This window comes from Bacillus rossius, chromosome 1 (genome assembly GCF_032445375.1).
Source record: "Bacillus rossius redtenbacheri isolate Brsri chromosome 1, Brsri_v3, whole genome shotgun sequence".
Classification (NCBI taxonomy): Eukaryota; Metazoa; Arthropoda; class Insecta; order Phasmatodea; family Bacillidae; genus Bacillus; species Bacillus rossius.
Window position 1 is genome coordinate 137,364,702 of NC_086330.1, and position 19,406 is coordinate 137,384,107.

The 19,406-nt window shown below is 38.1% G+C and overlaps 2 protein-coding genes across 2 annotated transcripts in view; one reads left to right on the forward strand and one right to left on the reverse strand.

Moving 5' to 3' along the window:
- Nucleotides 1-19,406, reverse strand: part of LOC134546197 (microtubule-associated protein futsch-like) — an 843,281-nt gene that overhangs the window by 568,527 nt on the left and 255,348 nt on the right. The window contains exon 3 of the mRNA XM_063388803.1: nt 10,345-10,377. Coding sequence (XP_063244873.1) covers nt 10,345-10,377 — 33 coding nt within the window. The remainder of the gene's footprint in view (nt 1-10,344; nt 10,378-19,406) is intronic.
- LOC134546199 (angiopoietin-4) overlaps nt 1-19,406 on the forward strand; it is a 386,489-nt gene that overhangs the window by 168,728 nt on the left and 198,355 nt on the right. The gene's annotated exons all lie outside the window — the stretch shown is intronic.

Consider the following 19,406-nt stretch of genomic DNA (forward strand, 5'->3'; position numbering starts at 1 on the left):
TCACGCCGGACACGGAGGGCGATCTAGGAGGCAAGCACAACGGAAGGTGGTCCCGATAGGTCCGATGCGTGCTTGGAGCACAGCGTGAAGCCGCATCACCTGCCACGTGACACGACTACACGTGCATCTCCTACCTGACTCGATCAGTTCCTTCTTCGCTCCATTACAGTCTCTCTCACAAGTACTCCCTCTTCCCTCCTCAGAAACCCGGCCAGTAGTATGTAAATGGGCATACTAGATCTGGCTTCTGGCTGAGGTGCCGAGGTGCCGGTCCGCCATCTTGGATTGTGACGTCACGGCGGTCATTTTGGATGACCTTGACCTTGACCTTTGACCTTGACCTGGAATTTGATCCTCAAAAATCGCCAAAAATGACCAAAATTGGGCAAAAATTGCCCAAAATTCCTCAAAAATCGTCCAAATTTCAATTTTTTTGAAAAAAATTTCCGCCAAAAAATCTCAAATAATTCCACAGTTCAAAAATTAGGATTTCGAAAATCCTCAAAAGTCGCGTTGCCCTAGAAAAAACGAAAACTCCTAAAAGCGGCTTAAAACTCCTAAGAGCTAGCTGCTTATAAGCCGCCGACCTTGAAAATAAGGATGTCATGGCAGCCATATTGGATGATGACGTCACCGTTGCAATTTCCGTTACGGCCGCCATCTTTAACTTTTTTATTTATTATCCGATTTTAATGAAATTTTTTTTAAAAAATATAAAAAAATTCAAATAATAAAATTTTTAATAAAAAATATTTAAGAATATACTTTTACGACACGGAGTTTGGAGTCCTCGGTTCGAACCTGGTGAGGGCAAAAAAAAATTAAAAATGGCGACAGGCTCCTTCCTCAATGGTGGGTGCTAGCAGACTGACTCCCACCACTTTTTTCAAAGCATATATATCGTCATCTAGTATGACGTCATGTCCGCCATCTTGTCTTCGATGCTGGAAGCCATCATAATTGTATCGTCGGCTAGAGTGTGCTGATGCCATGTTAGTTTAATTCTTACCCGCTAGAGTGCAGTAAACATTTATTACCGAGGTGCCCCCGCCATCTTGAAATTTGGCCGCCATCTTGAAAATCCGTAATTATTTAGCTACAAATTCGGGAAAAGTTCCAAAATTCATTTAAAAAATCACTCATTAATTTACATATTGATTCGATCGATTCCCGTCTTCGGTTCGATACCCGATCGATGCAATAATGTTTAATTTTATGTAAAAAATAATAATTTCAATAAACCATGTTCAACATTCGTAAAGAGACTCTAAATCCTCTACTACCATCATCCTATCAGACATCAAGACCACCATATTGGAAATTCGTAATTTTAATGCTAGAGAGGCGGGCAAAAGTTCCAAATTCATTAAATAAATTTGTAATATATATACTGATTGATTGGATCGACTAAGGTCCTTGGTTCGATCCCTGACCGATACAAAACAACTTTAATTTAAAAAAATACTAAAAAAGTGTTAGGTTTGAGAAAATAAAAACAACACAAGTCCTTTTAAAAAAATTTTTATTACATACATACTACACTACTACAGGTACAAAAAAACACTGACAAATCACTAAAGCCTTTTGGATTCCTCGATTCAAACAGTCTTCTTATTGTACGGACTAAGACTTTTACATGACTTTAAATGTCTATCCGATCCGTTCATCACCACAGCCAGAGACGGACTGAAGTTCATATCACTCATATAGTCTCATTAGCCGGTACAACACATGAGTCAAATCAATAACCATGTTCATTATACGTCTCGGAGCATTTTTTATAATGACGATGTAAGCTATCGAGACGTGAAATTAGTTTATTGCACTTATTGCACTGAAATTGTATTCTTTGAACATTATTAGAACAACCGCTTCTTTCATGTCTGCGAGCATTTGAGGTGATAGTAAATGACGCACCACAGTATTTGCACTGATGCAAAGTACGCTCTTCATTAATTGAAGTATTCAATGATGATGAAACTTCAGTTGATGGTGGAACAGCACATATCGAAGTCTCCTCCAGTGTTGTCAGAGGCGTCGCCAACGGGATCTGCTCCAACATCGTCGACGCCGACGTCAAGGTTCCCGCAGTCGATGGTACAACCTCCATCGAGTTCGTCGTTAAAGTCGGTAAAGATGCCATCGAGTTCGCAAGAACAGGCAATTACGCGATTTATGCACCAGAAGAAAAAACTAGGTGATCCTTACACCACCGTCGTCAGAAACAAACTAAGCGTCCTGCTGTCTAGGACTCGTTTATATACATGCACCGGATGGAATAATACGCTAGTCAAATCAAGAACAATTTACTAAAATACTAGAGTCAAAACAACATTAAAAAAATAGAAGCACCATCAAAAAAAAAAGGAAGCACACTTGGAAGCACCGACAACGAAAAGGCAGCACATTTGGAAGCACCGACAACGAAAAAGGCAGCACCATCATCGAAAAGACCGCACATTTGTCATTGGCTCCAATATTCATTGGCTCCAATATTCATTGGTTCCATCAGTCTATTGATTCTATCAGTCTAGTGACTCCAACAGTCATTGACACCAACGGCCTTTTTCTTCATCAGCTCCAATGATATTTGGCTAGAATGCTACGAGTCTAAGAGACCATGAGGCTACAATTCTACGAGTGTACAAGACTCCTCCAACTACCTTCAAGTGTATAAAGCTCCAAATGCTCCAACAGCTCCAACACGCAATGTACGCGCAATACATGTAATTTACACACAATAAATGTAATGATTACACAGTACACACACACAGGAAACGGAACGTACACACAGTACACACAGGAAACGGAACGTACACACAGTACACACAGGAAACGGAACGTACACACAGTACACACAGGAAACGGAACGTACACACAGTACACACAGGAAACGGAACGTACACACAGTACACACAGGAAACGGAACGTACACACAGTACACACAGGAAACGGAACGTACACACAGTACACACACAGGGAACGGAACGTACACACAGTACACACAGGAAACGGAACGTACACACACAGTACACACAGGGAACGGAACGTACACACAGTACACACAGGAAACGGAACGTACACACAGTACACACAGGAAACGGAACGTACACACAGTACACACAGGAAACGGAACGAACACGTAATATTCACGCAATTGACACACAGTACACGCAGAGTACACGCAATTTACGCAAAGTACACCCAATGTACGCAATGTACGCAATATATATGTAATGTACACACAATGACTACGCTTCGTTCGCGCAGGACAAGCATTTAATGAAAACGAAGCACGTTTGGACGGAAATTCTATAAAACGAAAGCTCATTTAACGAAAAGGAGGCGCATTCTCTCGTTCATTCAACTTGGTAGGATACGATCTTCAATGATAAGTTAGGATATAATCTCTCCATCAGTCTATGAATCCAACAGTTTATATTTCCATTAGCCATCGACTCCAACAGTCATTGACTCCAACAGTCATTGGCTCCAACAGTCATTGCCTCCAACAGTCATTGTCTCCAACGTCCTTTTGGTTCATCAGCTCCAATGATATTTGGTTAGAATGCTACGACTCTAAGAGACTATGAGACTACAATTCTACGAGTGTACAAGACTCCTCCAACTACCTTCAAGCGTACAAAGCTCCAACTACTTCAGCAGCATTATGTTATAATAGTACAAGGCTACTTGACTACGAAGCTACAAGTCTACATGGCTCCAATTGCGGCATCTGTCTTCGTCTGAATTTTCTCTTTGACTCCAACTCCGCCCGCCAGCATCTCTTCGATCTGCACCTCGATTATGTTATAATAGTACAAGGCTACTTGACTACGAAGCTACAAGTCTACATGGCTCCAATTACGGCATCTGTCTTCGGCTGAATTTTCTCTTTGGCTCCAACTGCTACAGCAGCATTATGTTATAATAGTACAAGGCTACTTGACTACGAAGCTACACATCTACAAGGCTCCAATTATCACATCTGTCTTCGTCAGCATTTTCTCTTTTGCTCCCACTGCTCCAACAGCATTATGTTATATGATTCCATGGATACTTTGTTACGTAGCTACAGGTCTACGAGGTTCCAATGCATCATGTTTACGAAGCTTCCAGAACACAGGGTTACGAGACTGCGAGGCTACAGGACTACGAAGCTTCCAGGACACGAAGCTACATGGCTACGAGACTACATGACTCTAACTGATTACAATAGCAACACTCAGTGGTGAGAGTTAGGTTATCTCATGCAAAAGTACTTTATGCATGTAGTTCTGCTTTTCAACAACAGATGTCGCCACATGTTGCTTGCAGGTAAATAATATTTAGTTATTTTATGCGGGATGCGGGATGCTCACTAACGATCGCAAAAGAAGGATGGCTTCGCTAGACTCCAAGGAAAAGGAAGTTCGTCTTGCATGTTGGTGCTCCACAGATGTCTCATGGCGTAATATTAATTTGACTGAGTAATGATATTTGTCAATTCCACCTGATAAAAATATTGCAAGTTTTGATTTAGTAGCAGAAATTATCGAATTAAATGTAACTCCAATTAAAATGACATGTCTCAATAGACAAAAAAAAATCCATGCAGAAAGTGGTTCCTCAGAATAGTCAGAAACACTTGAAGAAACCACAGGAATGATTGCAAGAACACGGGAAAAACCATCAAATTATTGACATTAATAATCAGGAGCACACGGAGAAAACCATCATAATATTGGCAAGAATAATCAGGAGCACACGGAGAAAACCATCATAATATTGACCAGATTAATCAGAAGTACTCGGAGAAAACCACCACATGTTTTCCTTGATATCATAAAATTACAGGAAAAAAATATTTAAAAACAAAAATAAATTAATAAAAAAATAAAAAAATCGCATAAACAGTTTCTGCTAGCTTGTAAACTTATCATTGTTGAGCAAAGATAGAGTTCTTGTACAAGCCAGAAATTTATGCAATTTTTTTATTTTTTAATTTTTTTATTAATTTATTTTTGTTTTTAAATATTTTTTTCCTGTAATTTTATGATATCAAGGAAAACATGTGGTGGTTTTCTCCGAGTACTTCTGATTAATCTGGTCAATATTATGATGGTTTTCTCCGTGTGCTCCTGATTATTCTTGCCAATATTATGATGGTTTTCTCCGTGTGCTCCTGATTATTAATGTCAATAATTTGATGGTTTTTCCCGTGTTCTTGCAATCATTCCTGTGGTTTCTTCAAGTGTTTCTGACTATTCTGAGGAACCACTTTCTGCATGGATTTTTTTTTGTCTATTGAGACATGTCATTTTAATTGGAGTTACATTTAATTCGATAATTTCTGCTACTAAATCAAAACTTGCAATATTTTTATCAGGTGGAATTGACAAATATCATTACTCAGTCAAATTAATATTACGCCATGAGACATCTGTGGAGCACCAACATGCAAGACGAACTTCCTTTTCCTTGGAGTCTAGCGAAGCCATCCTTCTTTTGCGATCGTTAGTGAGCATCCCGCATCCCGCATAAAATAACTAAATATTATTTACCTGCAAGCAACATGTGGCGACATCTGTTGTTGAAAAGCAGAACTACATGCATAAAGTACTTTTGCATGAGATAACCTAACTCTCACCACTGAGTGTTGCTATTGTAATCAGTTAGAGTCATGTAGTCTCGTAGCCATGTAGCCTCGTGTCCTGGAAGCTTCGTAGTCCTGTAGCCTCGCAGTCTCGTAACCCTGTGTTCTGGAAGCTTCGTAAACATGATGCATTGGAACCTCGTAGACCTGTAGCTACGTAACAAAGTATCCATGGAATCATATAACATAATGCTGTTGGAGCAGTGGGAGCAAAAGAGAAAATGCTGACGAAGACAGATGTGATAATTGGAGCCTTGTAGATGTGTAGCTTCGTAGTCAAGTAGCCTTGTACTATTATAACATAATGCTGCTGTAGCAGTTGGAGCCAAAGAGAAAATTCAGCCGAAGACAGATGCCGTAATTGGAGCCATGTAGACTTGTAGCTTCGTAGTCAAGTAGCCTTGTACTATTATAACATAATCGAGGTGCAGATCGAAGAGATGCTGGCGGGCGGAGTTGGAGTCAAAGAGAAAATTCAGACGAAGACAGATGCCGCAATTGGAGCCATGTAGACTTGTAGCTTCGTAGTCAAGTAGCCTTGTACTATTATAACATAATGCTGCTGAAGTAGTTGGAGCTTTGTACGCTTGAAGGTAGTTGGAGGAGTCTTGTACACTCGTAGAATTGTAGTCTCATAGTCTCTTAGAGTCGTAGCATTCTAACCAAATATCATTGGAGCTGATGAACCAAAAGGACGTTGGAGACAATGACTGTTGGAGGCAATGACTGTTGGAGCCAATGACTGTTGGAGTCAATGACTGTTGGAGTCGATGGCTAATGGAAATATAAACTGTTGGATTCATAGACTGATGGAGAGATTATATCCTAACTTATCATTGAAGATCGTATCCTACCAAGTTGAATGAACGAGAGAATGCGCCTCCTTTTCGTTAAATGAGCTTTCGTTTTATAGAATTTCCGTCCAAACGTGCTTCGTTTTCATTAAATGCTTGTCCTGCGCGAACGAAGCGTAGTCATTGTGTGTACATTACATATATATTGCGTACATTGCGTACATTGGGTGTACTTTGCGTAAATTGCGTGTACTCTGCGAGTACTGTGTGTCAATTGCGTGAATATTACGTGTTCGTTCCGTTTCCTGTGTGTACTGTGTGTACGTTCCGTTTCCTGTGTGTACTGTGTGTACGTTCCGTTTCCTGTGTGTACTGTGTGTACGTTCCGTTCCCTGTGTGTACTGTGTGTGTACGTTCCGTTTCCTGTGTGTACTGTGTGTACGTTCCGTTCCCTGTGTGTGTACTGTGTGTACGTTCCGTTTCCTGTGTGTACTGTGTGTACGTTCCGTTTCCTGTGTGTACTGTGTGTACGTTCCGTTTCCTGTGTGTACTGTGTGTACGTTCCGTTTCCTGTGTGTACTGTGTGTACGTTCCGTTTCCTGTGTGTACTGTGTGTACGTTCCGTTTCCTGTGTGTGTGTACTGTGTAATCATTACATTTATTGTGTGTAAATTACATGTATTGCGCGTACATTGCGTGTTGGAGCTGTTGGAGCATTTGGAGCTTTATACACTTGAAGGTAGTTGGAGGAGTCTTGTACACTCGTAGAATTGTAGCCTCATGGTCTCTTCGACTCGTAGCATTCTAGCCAAATATCATTGGAGCTGATGAAGAAAAAGGCCGTTGGTGTCAATGACTGTTGGAGTCACTAGACTGATAGAATCAATAGACTGATGGAACCAATGAATATTGGAACCAATGAATATTGGAGCCAATGACAAATGTGCGGTCTTTTCGATGATGGTGCTGCCTTTTTCGTTGTCGGTGCTTCCAAATGTGCTGCCTTTTCGTTGTCGGTGCTTCCAAGTGTGCTTCCTTTTTTTTTGATGGTGCTTCTATTTTTTTAATGTTGTTTTGACTCTAGTATTTTAGTAAATTGTTCTTGATTTGACTAGCGTATTATTCCATCCGGTGCATGTATATAAACGAGTCCTAGACAGCAGGACGCTTAGTTTGTTTCTGACGACGGTGGTGTAAGGATCACCTAGTTTTTTCTTCTGGTGCATAAATCGCGTAATTGCCTGTTCTTGCGAACTCGATGGCATCTTTACCGACTTTAACGACGAACTCGATGGAGGTTGTACCATCGACTGCGGGAACCTTGACGTCGGCGTCGACGATGTTGGAGCAGATCCCGTTGGCGACGCCTCTGACAACACTGGAGGAGACTTCGATATGTGCTGTTCCACCATCAACTGAAGTTTCATCATCATTGAATACTTCAATTAATGAAGAGCGTACTTCGCATCAGTGCAAATACTGTGGTGCGTCATTTACTATCACCTCAAATGCTCGCAGACATGAAAGAAGCGGTTGTTCTAATAATGTTCAAAGAATACAATTTCAGTGCAATAAGTGCAATAAACTAATTTCACGTCTCGATAGCTTACATCGTCATTATAAAAAATGCTCCGAGACGTATAATGAACATGGTTATTGATTTGACTCATGTGTTGTACCGGCTAATGAGACTATATGAGTGATATGAACTTCAGTCCGTCTCTGGCTGTGGTGATGAACGGATCGGATAGACATTTAAAGTCATGTAAAAGTCTTAGTCCGTACAATAAGAAGACTGTTTGAATCGAGGAATCCAAAAGGCTTTAGTGATTTGTCAGTGTTTTTTTGTACCTGTAGTAGTGTAGTATGTATGTAATAAAAATTTTTTTAAAAGGACTTGTGTTGTTTTTATTTTCTCAAACCTAACACTTTTTTAGTATTTTTTTAAATTAAAGTTGTTTTGTATCGGTCAGGGATCGAACCAAGTACCTTAGTCGATCCAATCAATCAGTATATATATTACAAATTTATTTAATGAATTTGGAACTTTTTCCCGCCTCTCTAGCATTAAAATTACGAATTTCCAATATGGTGGTCTTGACGTCTGATAGGATGATGGTAGTAGAGGATTTAGAGTCTCTTTACGAATGTTGAACATGGTTTATTGAAATTATTATTTTTTACATAAAATTAAACATTATTGCATCGATCGGGTATCGAACCGAGGACGGGAATCGATCGAATCAATATGTAAATTAATGAGTGATTTTTTTAATGAATTTTGGAACTTTTCCCGAATTTGTAGCTAAATAATTACGGATTTTCAAGATGGCGGCCAAATTTCAAGATGGCGGGGGCACCTCGGTAATAAATGTTTACTGCACTCTAGCGGGTAAGAATTAAACTAACATGGCATCAGCACACTCTAGCCGACGATACAATTATGATGACTTCCAGCATCGAAGACAAGATGGCGGACATGACGTCATACTAGATGACGATATATATGCTTTGAAAAAAGTGGTGGGAGTCAGTCTGCTAGCACCCACCATTGAGGAAGGAGCCTGTCGCCATTTTTAATTTTTTTTTGCCCTCACCAGGTTCGAACCGAGGACTCCAAACTCCGTGTCGTAAAAGTATATTTTTTAAATATTTTTTATTAAAAATTTTATTATTTGAATTTTTTTATATTTTTTAAAAAAAATGTCATTAAAATCGGATAATAAATAAAAAAGTTAAAGATGGCGGCCGTAACGGAAATTGCAACGGTGACGTCATCATCCAATATGGCTGCCATGACATCCTTATTTTCAAGGTCGGCGGCTTATAAGCGGCTAGCTCTTAGGAGTTTTAAGCCGCTTTTAGGATTTTTCGTTTTTTCTAGGGCAACGCGACTTTTGAGGATTTTCGAAATCCTAATTTTTGAACTGTGGAATTATTTGAGATTTTTTGGCGGAAATTTTTTTCAAAAAAATTGAAATTTGGACGATTTTTGAGGAATTTTGGGCAATTTTTGCCCAATTTTGGTCATTTTTGGCGATTTTTGAGGATCAAATTCCAGGTCAAGGTCAAAGGTCAAGGTCAAGGTCATCCAAGATGACCGCCGTGACGTCACAATCCAAGATGGCGGACCGGCACCTCGGCACCTCAGCCAGAAGCCAGATCTAGTATGCCCATTTACATACTACTCCGGCCACCAGTCACCAACTCTCACGGATGTTTCTACGCACGTATTCCTTCGAGGAAATTGATTTACGGAAAATTTGTATTTTTACAACTCCTTCAATTTCTTATTTCAAAACGCTTTTTATTTTGGCCAAGTAAGAAATATCTTCCTTCTTTCCACGTCACTTTAACTTAATTTTACGGCTATAGGGCCGGCAAGTGGCTGAAAAACGCAAAAAATAAAAGGAGGAATTATTTATGGCTTCTCCCCTACCGAAGCCAAGCCATCTGCATTTCTAAACTGGCAAAAAAATTATATTTTTGTTTGTGGATCGTGGATAAATTTAATGATAATTGTGATAGCTATAGCCCTAGCCATTTTTAAATGCAGAAGATTCGCGTCCTCGGTAGTCTTTTTTAAACATTGGCCGTCTCTTAGGTCCAACTGTTGTAGGGCAACAATGCCAGGATAGTTATAACACAATTCTCAACAAATAATGTAGTTTCATGTGAAGCACGCTACAGTAACTTATCTTTGGAATGTATGGACTTAAAAAGAAATCCCTGGTAACTCTAAAACTTTATTCAAGCACAAAAAAATCCTTGATCGATATAGGATATTAAATCTAACTCATCGCAGAGTGAGATCATACGGTAGATATATGCATAAGAATCAATTAACAATGTAAATACTACGCTAAGTAGTTAACATCGTATTTTAGGGAATTATTTTCAGTTTCTGAGACTTACCTGTCTTACTTATGATCCAGGAGTCCGCAGCTTCTGGAAACAAAAAAAAATCAACAATAAAACTACAAACTGTGATTTAAGAACTGCACTAACATGTGAAAAAATTAAAGATATTTCCAAATCAAAACTGAACTGGAAAAAAATAGTATGTCCGTGATTCCAAACGAACAAACGCAACACCATCACTATAGTTCTAGACAAAAAAAAGTTTACGTATACAAGAAATAACATTTCTTCGTAAAATCAATGTGATGCTCTATGGAGTGCTTTAAAGGGTGAAAGGGCCACACCGTGGAAGTATTTTTAGGTAACTACTTGAATGTGCTCACAGCTGAAAAAAAGTACGTAATTTCAGACTTAAAATAACTACGTAAAAAAATTAAAACATAACATGAAACACGGTACGAGAACAGTTACTTTTTTCTTTAAAAACAGCAGTCACATACAGAGACAGAGTAAAATTTCTCGCGTGAAAACTTAAACTGAAGTAAAGGTAACGAAGTTTATTTGTTACACAGTATACAATATGAGCGACAATAAACTTCCGTGTGGTCCGTTTCTGCGATGGTCGAACAATGAACGCGGAAGAAACAATAACAACGAGGCTGATGTCGGCGATAACACGCGACTCACGAGCTCGCGTTAGCGGCTTCACGCCACTCGCGTACGTTACGTAAGCAATTGTCTTGGCTCCGTACGGAGAAACGAGAAAGGTTCACTAATTATTACAGCTATATCAACATCCGAAAATACTTCAAGTGAAAATTCAGTGAAAATGCGTGTACAGAGTGTCTCATAACTCAACGTCAAGCCAAGAACAGTTGATAGGCCGATTAATAACGGTTCTGAATAAAATAAATAAAAAAGGTAAGTTTTCGAGTTAAAGGGATTCTTCCAAAAGTTTTAAGATCCCCACCCTTCACCAAATAATTAAATACTAAGGCTACACGTTTCCACGTTATACCAATCAAAATTTTGTAACGAAATCCTGAATAACAGCAATTTTGATGACAATTTAAAATAAAATCAAGCTTGCTATACGTTTAGTGACGTATGCGGTAAAAACATTAAATGGGATAACTTTTGCTATTTAAACTGTAAAAAAATGTAAAAAAAAAAAGGTTGGCAGGTTGTTCAGCAAGATTTCAAAATAGTACAAAATTGGCAACTTCTTTACAAAAAAAATATTTGCATTTGTTTTTGCAATAACGACCATATTTCAAAATTATTTTCGTACATTAATAAAAATAAAATACAAAGTATACTATTCAGAGCTCGAATTCAATTCGCACGTGTTAGACAGACGGAAATTACGAGTGAGACAAATATTGAAAACCGGAAAGAAACTAAGCATTTATAGAAATTATTTTAATAAATAAAAGTAGTTTTTTACTGTCTGCCTTCGGCCTAAATGCCAACTCAATTCGAGCTCCAGCCCTTAAATATTACGTATGTTATTATTAGAGATTGCTTTCAAACGTAAATCACAATGTGCACAGCATATACATCATTACATACACAAAGAAACATAAACTAAAAATTTTGAGGTTTGGTGTAGTCGCTTTGAACGTCTTAAATAAAATCTAAAATAACAATCTGTTGTTTTCTAACGCAGCAGTATTCTCTCCTTCGCGAAGCACATAACGTTCTGTGTTTGAAAGCGATACAGTAGAAGGTCGCTGCAGCACGTGTTAAAAAATAATATCAGAGACAATGGAGAAGCTACGAAATGCTTGTGTGGGGGAGATGGAAGTATCCCGAGAAAAACTGCCAACGGCTCACGGCAACGTCCACCATGTTTCCTACTTGCGAAAAATCCGGGGTTGATTCCACCGGAAATCGCACCCGGATCGCATTGTTAGGAGGCGAGTGATCTGACCACTCAGCCACCGAAGCCCACGCCCTTTTGATTAGTCATTAAAAAAAAACCAATGCCGTTTAAAAAACAAAAGTGGCAAGAGCTTCTGGGTGGTGAGTCAAAGGTCCCGGTTCAGAACTTGGTGTTGTGATGTCCCTTCTCCTTCATACCGCAGAAGGCAACAGGCGAGCCACTGCAGTTTCACGTCACCACAGTCATCTCTCCGTGGCCATGGCAGGAGAACGAGCCAGTCTCGTTGTCCGGCGGCGAACAGAGGGCGCGACCAAGCCCCGAGCCGCTGACTGCGGGAGCCTGCGGTGGCTCGCCGCCCCTCTGCGACACCCGACACCCGCGTACAACAAACTTCCCGTTCCTCTGCCTGCACCCCGTCCCAAACCGTCAGCCAGGCCCACTTCTGATTTACGAGCAGATAAAAACACAACACACCTCACACTACGGAAGCAACACACGCGTTCACAACTTACAAACACGCATGCCTTTAAAAACGTAGTCGTAAATGAGGTTAACTATTTCAAAGGAAGATTTACTTTGTTATAAACAAAATAAACGGAGGTAAAACTTTACTCTGACAATGTCAATATTTGTAATAATTCTCACACACCGCGAATGACACTATTTCGAATAAACAGAAATAACTTATAAGCTATTATGAGACTTTTGATGAGTTATTCCATATCAGATGAAATTACCTTCGATTTCCTGTTTTTTTTTTCCTTCTTTTCAATTCATCACATTATAAAAGATGAAATACGAAAATTAACGCAGAAATACATTCACACATACGCACGGGCTTTGATTACAATTCACTACTAGAACGACCAGTTAAATAACAGGTAAGAACCAACAGGAAAAAAAACAACAGGTTTCGGCACTTGGAATGTAGGTATTAAGTCATACATACATTTACATAAATACACTGAAGAGTCAGCTAGTGTAATTATTGAAATTCTTTGATGTAGTTAATAATTTCAATTTCTCTAGCCTACCTCTATCAGTTTTAAGAATTGTTTCTAGAAGTTTGTGTCTGAAAGTCAAAATTACAGGGTGTCAAAAGTATGTTAAATACTAATTTCGTGACTAGACCTGGTAATGACGTGTAAACAAATTCAAATGTAATATTTATATTTGCGTGTAAGGTTTTGTGCAGACGGTGACAATATACTTCGGCAGGCACAATATCACACTTTATATAAATAACTTAACTAAAATAATTTATGTTAAGATACAGATGGAATTTGTTATCATTCTCGACTTCAAAGCATCTAACAATTCTCTCATTTGAGTAAGTTATCTTTAAGATAAAATGTTAATCATTTGTGTGTTATTTATTTTAAACTAGCTTCAGTCCGCAGAGCGTGGACTACTGGGTACGTAACTTGCAGTACCCGTCAAACAAAATAGCAACATGTTCTTTCAATGTCAAGTTCCATCTATACTACCTAATATTATTTAGTTCGGTTTCGCGATTCCGGAATTTAAATGATAAATCTAAAGATGAACAAGTACACGGTCTTTATATACAAAGAATATGTTCGATAACTTAAAAGATTCTAGTTCGGTGAAAATTGTTCGTCTTGTTTAAATCGTAATTCGTGAGAATACTTCTTTAATCAGCGAGTCTTCGGGTGATGGGGTAAGGGACCAAACCTTGCTGCAGGATACCCACGAGACGTTTAGGTGCTCGAAGAATCCTTGGTTCGCCTCAATCAGGACTGCGAACTCGGTGTTGCTCCTCCGGTCTCTAGCGGGCGGCAGGAATACGCGCCGTCACGACTCCATCCTTCGGGCTGCGTGCGGGAACTGGGCTGGACTACACGACGGTCATCCTTCCTGGGCTCGAACTGCGACTTTTCGTTCTTCGACAGGATTCTTCTTTCTTCAGGCTGATCAACGGCATCTATTCTTCGTAGTTTCAAAGCAATTTATATTCATTGGACGATCTCTTGAATCTGGATATTCGTAGACCTCTCTTCTTAAATAATTGTTTGAATTCTTGACGTCTGAATCTTATCTTCGTTGATTCAAATTAGTAGTTCCTTCGAAATCTCATTCAATATTAGCATTAATAAACCTTTTCAATTCTTCTATAAATATTCAATTATCACTTAATGTCGAAGTCGTTGCGTTTCTAGATGTTGCCTTCATCGAGTCTCAATTCGTTCTAAAGAATATTTTTCCCCGTTACTAATAAACGACTTTCTTAAGGTTGTTGATAAAACAAAACTATTAAAATTACTACCCATTACTGTCGTTGTTCATCTTTAAATTAATCGTGGTTTAAATCAAAATACTGCTATTCTAGCCTTGACAATAATTTAAAATAAAAATTAACATAGAGTAATACATATACAAAACGATGACCAAAGAAATTTAAATCTGAATTAATCATAGATTACAAATGTAAACATACGGAATAAAGTGTAATTAAACAAAATAAATACTAAGGAAATTAAATATTTACTTTCTATAAAGGGTAAATATTGCCTTTATAAAACGTTACGGTGTCTGAAGAAAAGTATTCTAAATGGCCAGAACTGATTGTGTTTATATGTGTTTTTACCTATGAGTAGGCCCTAACGATAAACTAAGAAGTACCAAAATATAAAAAAACAGGTATTTTCAAACGCAATCAGATATTGCATCCAAAGGAAATAATCATAATCATGCGCAGTCATTTCCCGCCTCGAGCAGGCCTAAAATTAAAGGAAAAAAAAAAGCCCGTGGTGATAAATTCTCAATGTGCAGAGTGAACGTTGAAAATAACTGTTTAGGACTAAACCGCCAATCAACATTTCCTTCATAGATCCGAGACCAATTAATGAAGGAAATGGCGCTTGAGAGTTTTAGTAACCTTCAGCATGGGCGTCAAGGTGAAATGATAATAATTTCTGGGTTCCTCAGGAGGCACGCTACAATACAACCAACTAATAATCAAGTTTTATTACAGATAGTAGAAAACACCACGGGCCTGTGATTTGACAGTTGCTTTGCACAATTCACGCCGAAATACTGAGTTAGTTCAATGGCGAACGACAAAAAAATTTAGTCATAACCCAGGAAAAAACAAAGGATAAGAGAAAACCGAGTTTCCAAACAAAACCAATGGCTGTAAAGCTTTAATCTATCAGCTTATATACGTTTACAAAATGCCATACTTAATAATTTTAATATTCTCATGCAAAACGGGCATTTATAGGCCTACTTATAGCTCTATGCGCATATGATACAGTATCAAAGGAGCGCTAAGGTTGACACTCGCAAGTGCAACTAATACGGTATCAGTTTTACGAAGAATTTAACTGCAATAAAGCATGATCTTAGCGGTGTGAAATTATGTGACTTCCAGTGACGACCCTATTACTTCCAGGTTATACAACCAAAATGTTACTTAAAAACCGTAATTTGCAAATCATGTACACAAAAAAAAAATAAACCACTCACAAATTCTTTGAAAACTAGTTGTTAAAATAACTTTGCAATGCGTTTCTAATTCTCAGGATTATAAAAATTAAGAATATTTTAACTGAAGGGTCAAATAACATTTGACCCACTGGTTTCCGGAGGTTTCTTTTATAAAATGAACAAAATGTTTAAGTGCGCTGTTATTACCATAACCATACAATTAGTGGAGTGAATAGAAAGTAGATTCAACTAACATTCTAGTTGTAACTTCGAATTTCGGAATTCGTAGTCTAACCTAGACCTTGATGTAACTAGCTTATTTTCTAGTACGAGAGAGCCCACACAAGGTCTTGATTAGCCAGACAGTTGTCTTCGCCATGGTCATGTTCATGCATGTGAGGAATAGATAAAGTTATAGTGACAGACGAGAGTTAGGGGTAGAAAAGTGCAAGCAAATTTATGCGCTTTGAATGTGAGAGTATAGTTAAACCAATTAATCTTTTTGGAAAGTAATATTTTAAAAGGAAAATGTTTATTTCGGAATTTCAATTACAACAACCTCATGTGTTTACACTTCTTTATCGCAGTACATTTTGTTAAGTAGTTTATATTTGAATTTTTTTGCAGTTTTAATTGCTTCTAAATTGTACAATTGTCTGAGTTGCGGTATGGATAGGTATCTCTTTTAGTTCGTTATTCTTATAACACGCCCTCTTTTTTTCACACCCGGTGTCACATACGTCTGCTGTGTGTGGTTTTCACGTTCCCGTTATGTGAGGTTAAAGACGATAGGTTGCTATCATTCAATAGTCCTGTTCAGTTGGTATGCAGATCTTTCATAAATCTTTCATAAACTTTCATAAATCAAACATTTTCCTCCTCCCTCCTCCCTCCCCCACCACCCGGCCAGAATTAACAACTGTTTCTCTTACTTCTTCAACTTAATATTTTTATTTCCCGCAGTTTTAGAACCAGTTTTTGTTTTGATGTGATTTTTCATGTATTGAAGAGTTTTATTCATGTGCGAATGAGTGACTTTGGTTCCGATAGCAAGACTGTATCCCGTAACTACTTGATCCCGAGCGCGTTTTTTCTCTACCATAATTTTGAGTACTCTAGATTTCTGTAACAATACCGGGTGTTCAAACAGCTCTATCACGATTTTCTTTCTGCCTAAATCATTATCGTCACAAGATTCTCTAGAAGACCCAATTTACAAAAAATCAAAAGGAATTGATAAAAACCATTTAATTAATCGACCACGTGTTCCTAGTGAGAGCAACATACAAGTGATAGAGACGTCTGTGCGGGGAAGGTGTAATTTTTTTTTTTAATTTGAAGTGATAACATTGATGACTCAAGTGATGTTACTGTTAGTGGTAGTTATCTGCAGAATTTCTAGATAGCTCACTTCCAGGCTAGTTGTTACTACCTAGTTTTAGCTTCTGCTTATTCACACAAAGCCCCTCACTGGGTGGGGATTTGGGGGTTATCAATTTTATTTTAAATTCATTTATTATTATAAATTTGTACAATAATATTTTTTAACTCTCCACTATACACACACACACCTATAGTCCTGATAAATAGTTATTGCAAACACACGTTTCTTTGATTTATTTAGCTAGAACACACGAACTACGTAAAAATCGAGTTATTTTATTCATAATGTGACAAACAAGTCCCTACATAGATTTGACCTGTGTCGCTAGTTAACCCTGCGCGCAAAACCCTTGCGTCACAGATTCCGCGAGAGTCCCTGCTAACACTACAGCTTCACGTTCCTGGAGCGATCACAGAGACGCGATGTCTTCCGCGTCGGTCATGCAAAACAGTACGTAGATCTTTCAGAACATTTAATCAAATACGATTCGGAAATTAAATATTTGGGTACCAAAAGCTAAGCTAGGATAAGGTTACGAGCTGGATCGTTGTATTATATAAAACGCCTGAAAGTAAGCAAAATGCATGAAAGCGAAATATGAGAAACAGGTTGCCTAGCTACAGACGCTGTAAGCACTCACTGCGTCAAAATGATTTTTTTTTGTGTGCATATAGTCTTACAAGGAACTTTTAAAAGCATTCGAAGCCCTGAAGAAAATATATTAATCACAGTTATCTAGCTGCAACCTAACCCAACATTGCGAAGTTCACTAATAGACAATTTCAAAAAGGATAACTTCAGAGAAGAATTTTTTTTTCTAAACGTAAACACATTTGGTTCGACAAGCACTTTAGCTTAAGTTATAAACACAATTGCGTCGCTAACACCCGTCTAAGAAACAAGGTAATCTGTGGCCGAGGTCATCAAGAACTCATGCTCATGTGGCATGGCAGAGGTCGATGGATCGTTCTTAACACTCAGCATAACAAGCGTTAATGCATGAGATCATTACAAAGGAGTCCCGCTAATCCGGACTAGATCGGACCGGACCCTGTCCGAATCACCGAAAGTCCGTATTGAACTGTATCTGCTTTCAAATGCACGTAATTCTAGTTTAAGATGGGTAAAACCATAAAAATCTATGATTTATTTTGCATAAATACAACTTTTCCTATAAATTAAATCCCATTTTAATAATAACGTCAACATGGAACTAAGTTTTTATCGTACTAAATGATCAGGTGATAAAAAATTCAAAATTTTTATTTTTAATCCCATCCGGATTAAAATGTCCGAACGAACGAGATCCGGATTAACGAGACTCTATTATGAACACACAGTCTCCGTCCAAGTGGTTAGGAAGCTACTATCTTGGAGAGAGACTGTCAACACTGTTCGACCATACCTCGAGCCAACGACACAGGAAAACCCACAAGCAGGTGTCATCCGTCGTCCGACATCAAGATGCGACTAAGATCTTGGCGTTGTTCAGGTGTTCAGATGGTACGCAGTTTTGAGTAAAATACGAACCTGGTGATATATAGCCACACGGAGCACGGATAACCTTTTGTTTTACTATAATTCATGATGTCGCGGAGAATATTTCACCATTTTGTTTGTCACTTCGCTTATAGCAACTAAATTTCAACATAACATGCTTCTGAGAGAAAAGTTTGGAAATTAAATTTTCTGAAAGGGCGCGAGCAAAGATCACGTAACGCAATGGCCTTAAAAAAAATCTTTCTACTCGGTAGATCTCGAAGTTAATATCTCTGTACGTTGGAACAAAAATGGCGAAAACTTAATTTTAACTAAATGACAACCCTTGCAGTAATGGATGTATCAAAATTGTTTTCGAAAAAAAATGTATAAAATATTATTTTTTTAAGGTATACAATAGCTTTGAATTGATATTATACTGTGCCTACTATGTGGAATAATTTTTTTCAATCACCCATTTTTTTTCTTCCCTTGATCTAATAGTTTACATTATCAAAATACCTTTAAAACACTCACTTAGAAGGTATGAATAATAACTCCAAAATAACGCAATATTTTTTTTATATTAAGAAAGTTATAGTGATTTTTCAAACTAGAAAAAACATTAACGATTGACCCGATGTTACTTGTTAACTAACAGGGCCCAGATTTTCCATGCCTATAGGATATATAGTGAACGTATCAGTTTGTAAATAATTTGTGCAAAATTTCGGCAGCTATCGTACGTGTGTCTCGTGTGTGTAAACTGACTATAGTTTTGGGTTCTAATAACCATGAAAAGAAAAACTAGGTAAACATTATCTGGGTATCGCACCATGGTAAAGACTACAATGATAGATAGTCTATATTCAAGATCTACCTACAAAAGCACGCGTTTTCCGGCCAACATTCACAAAT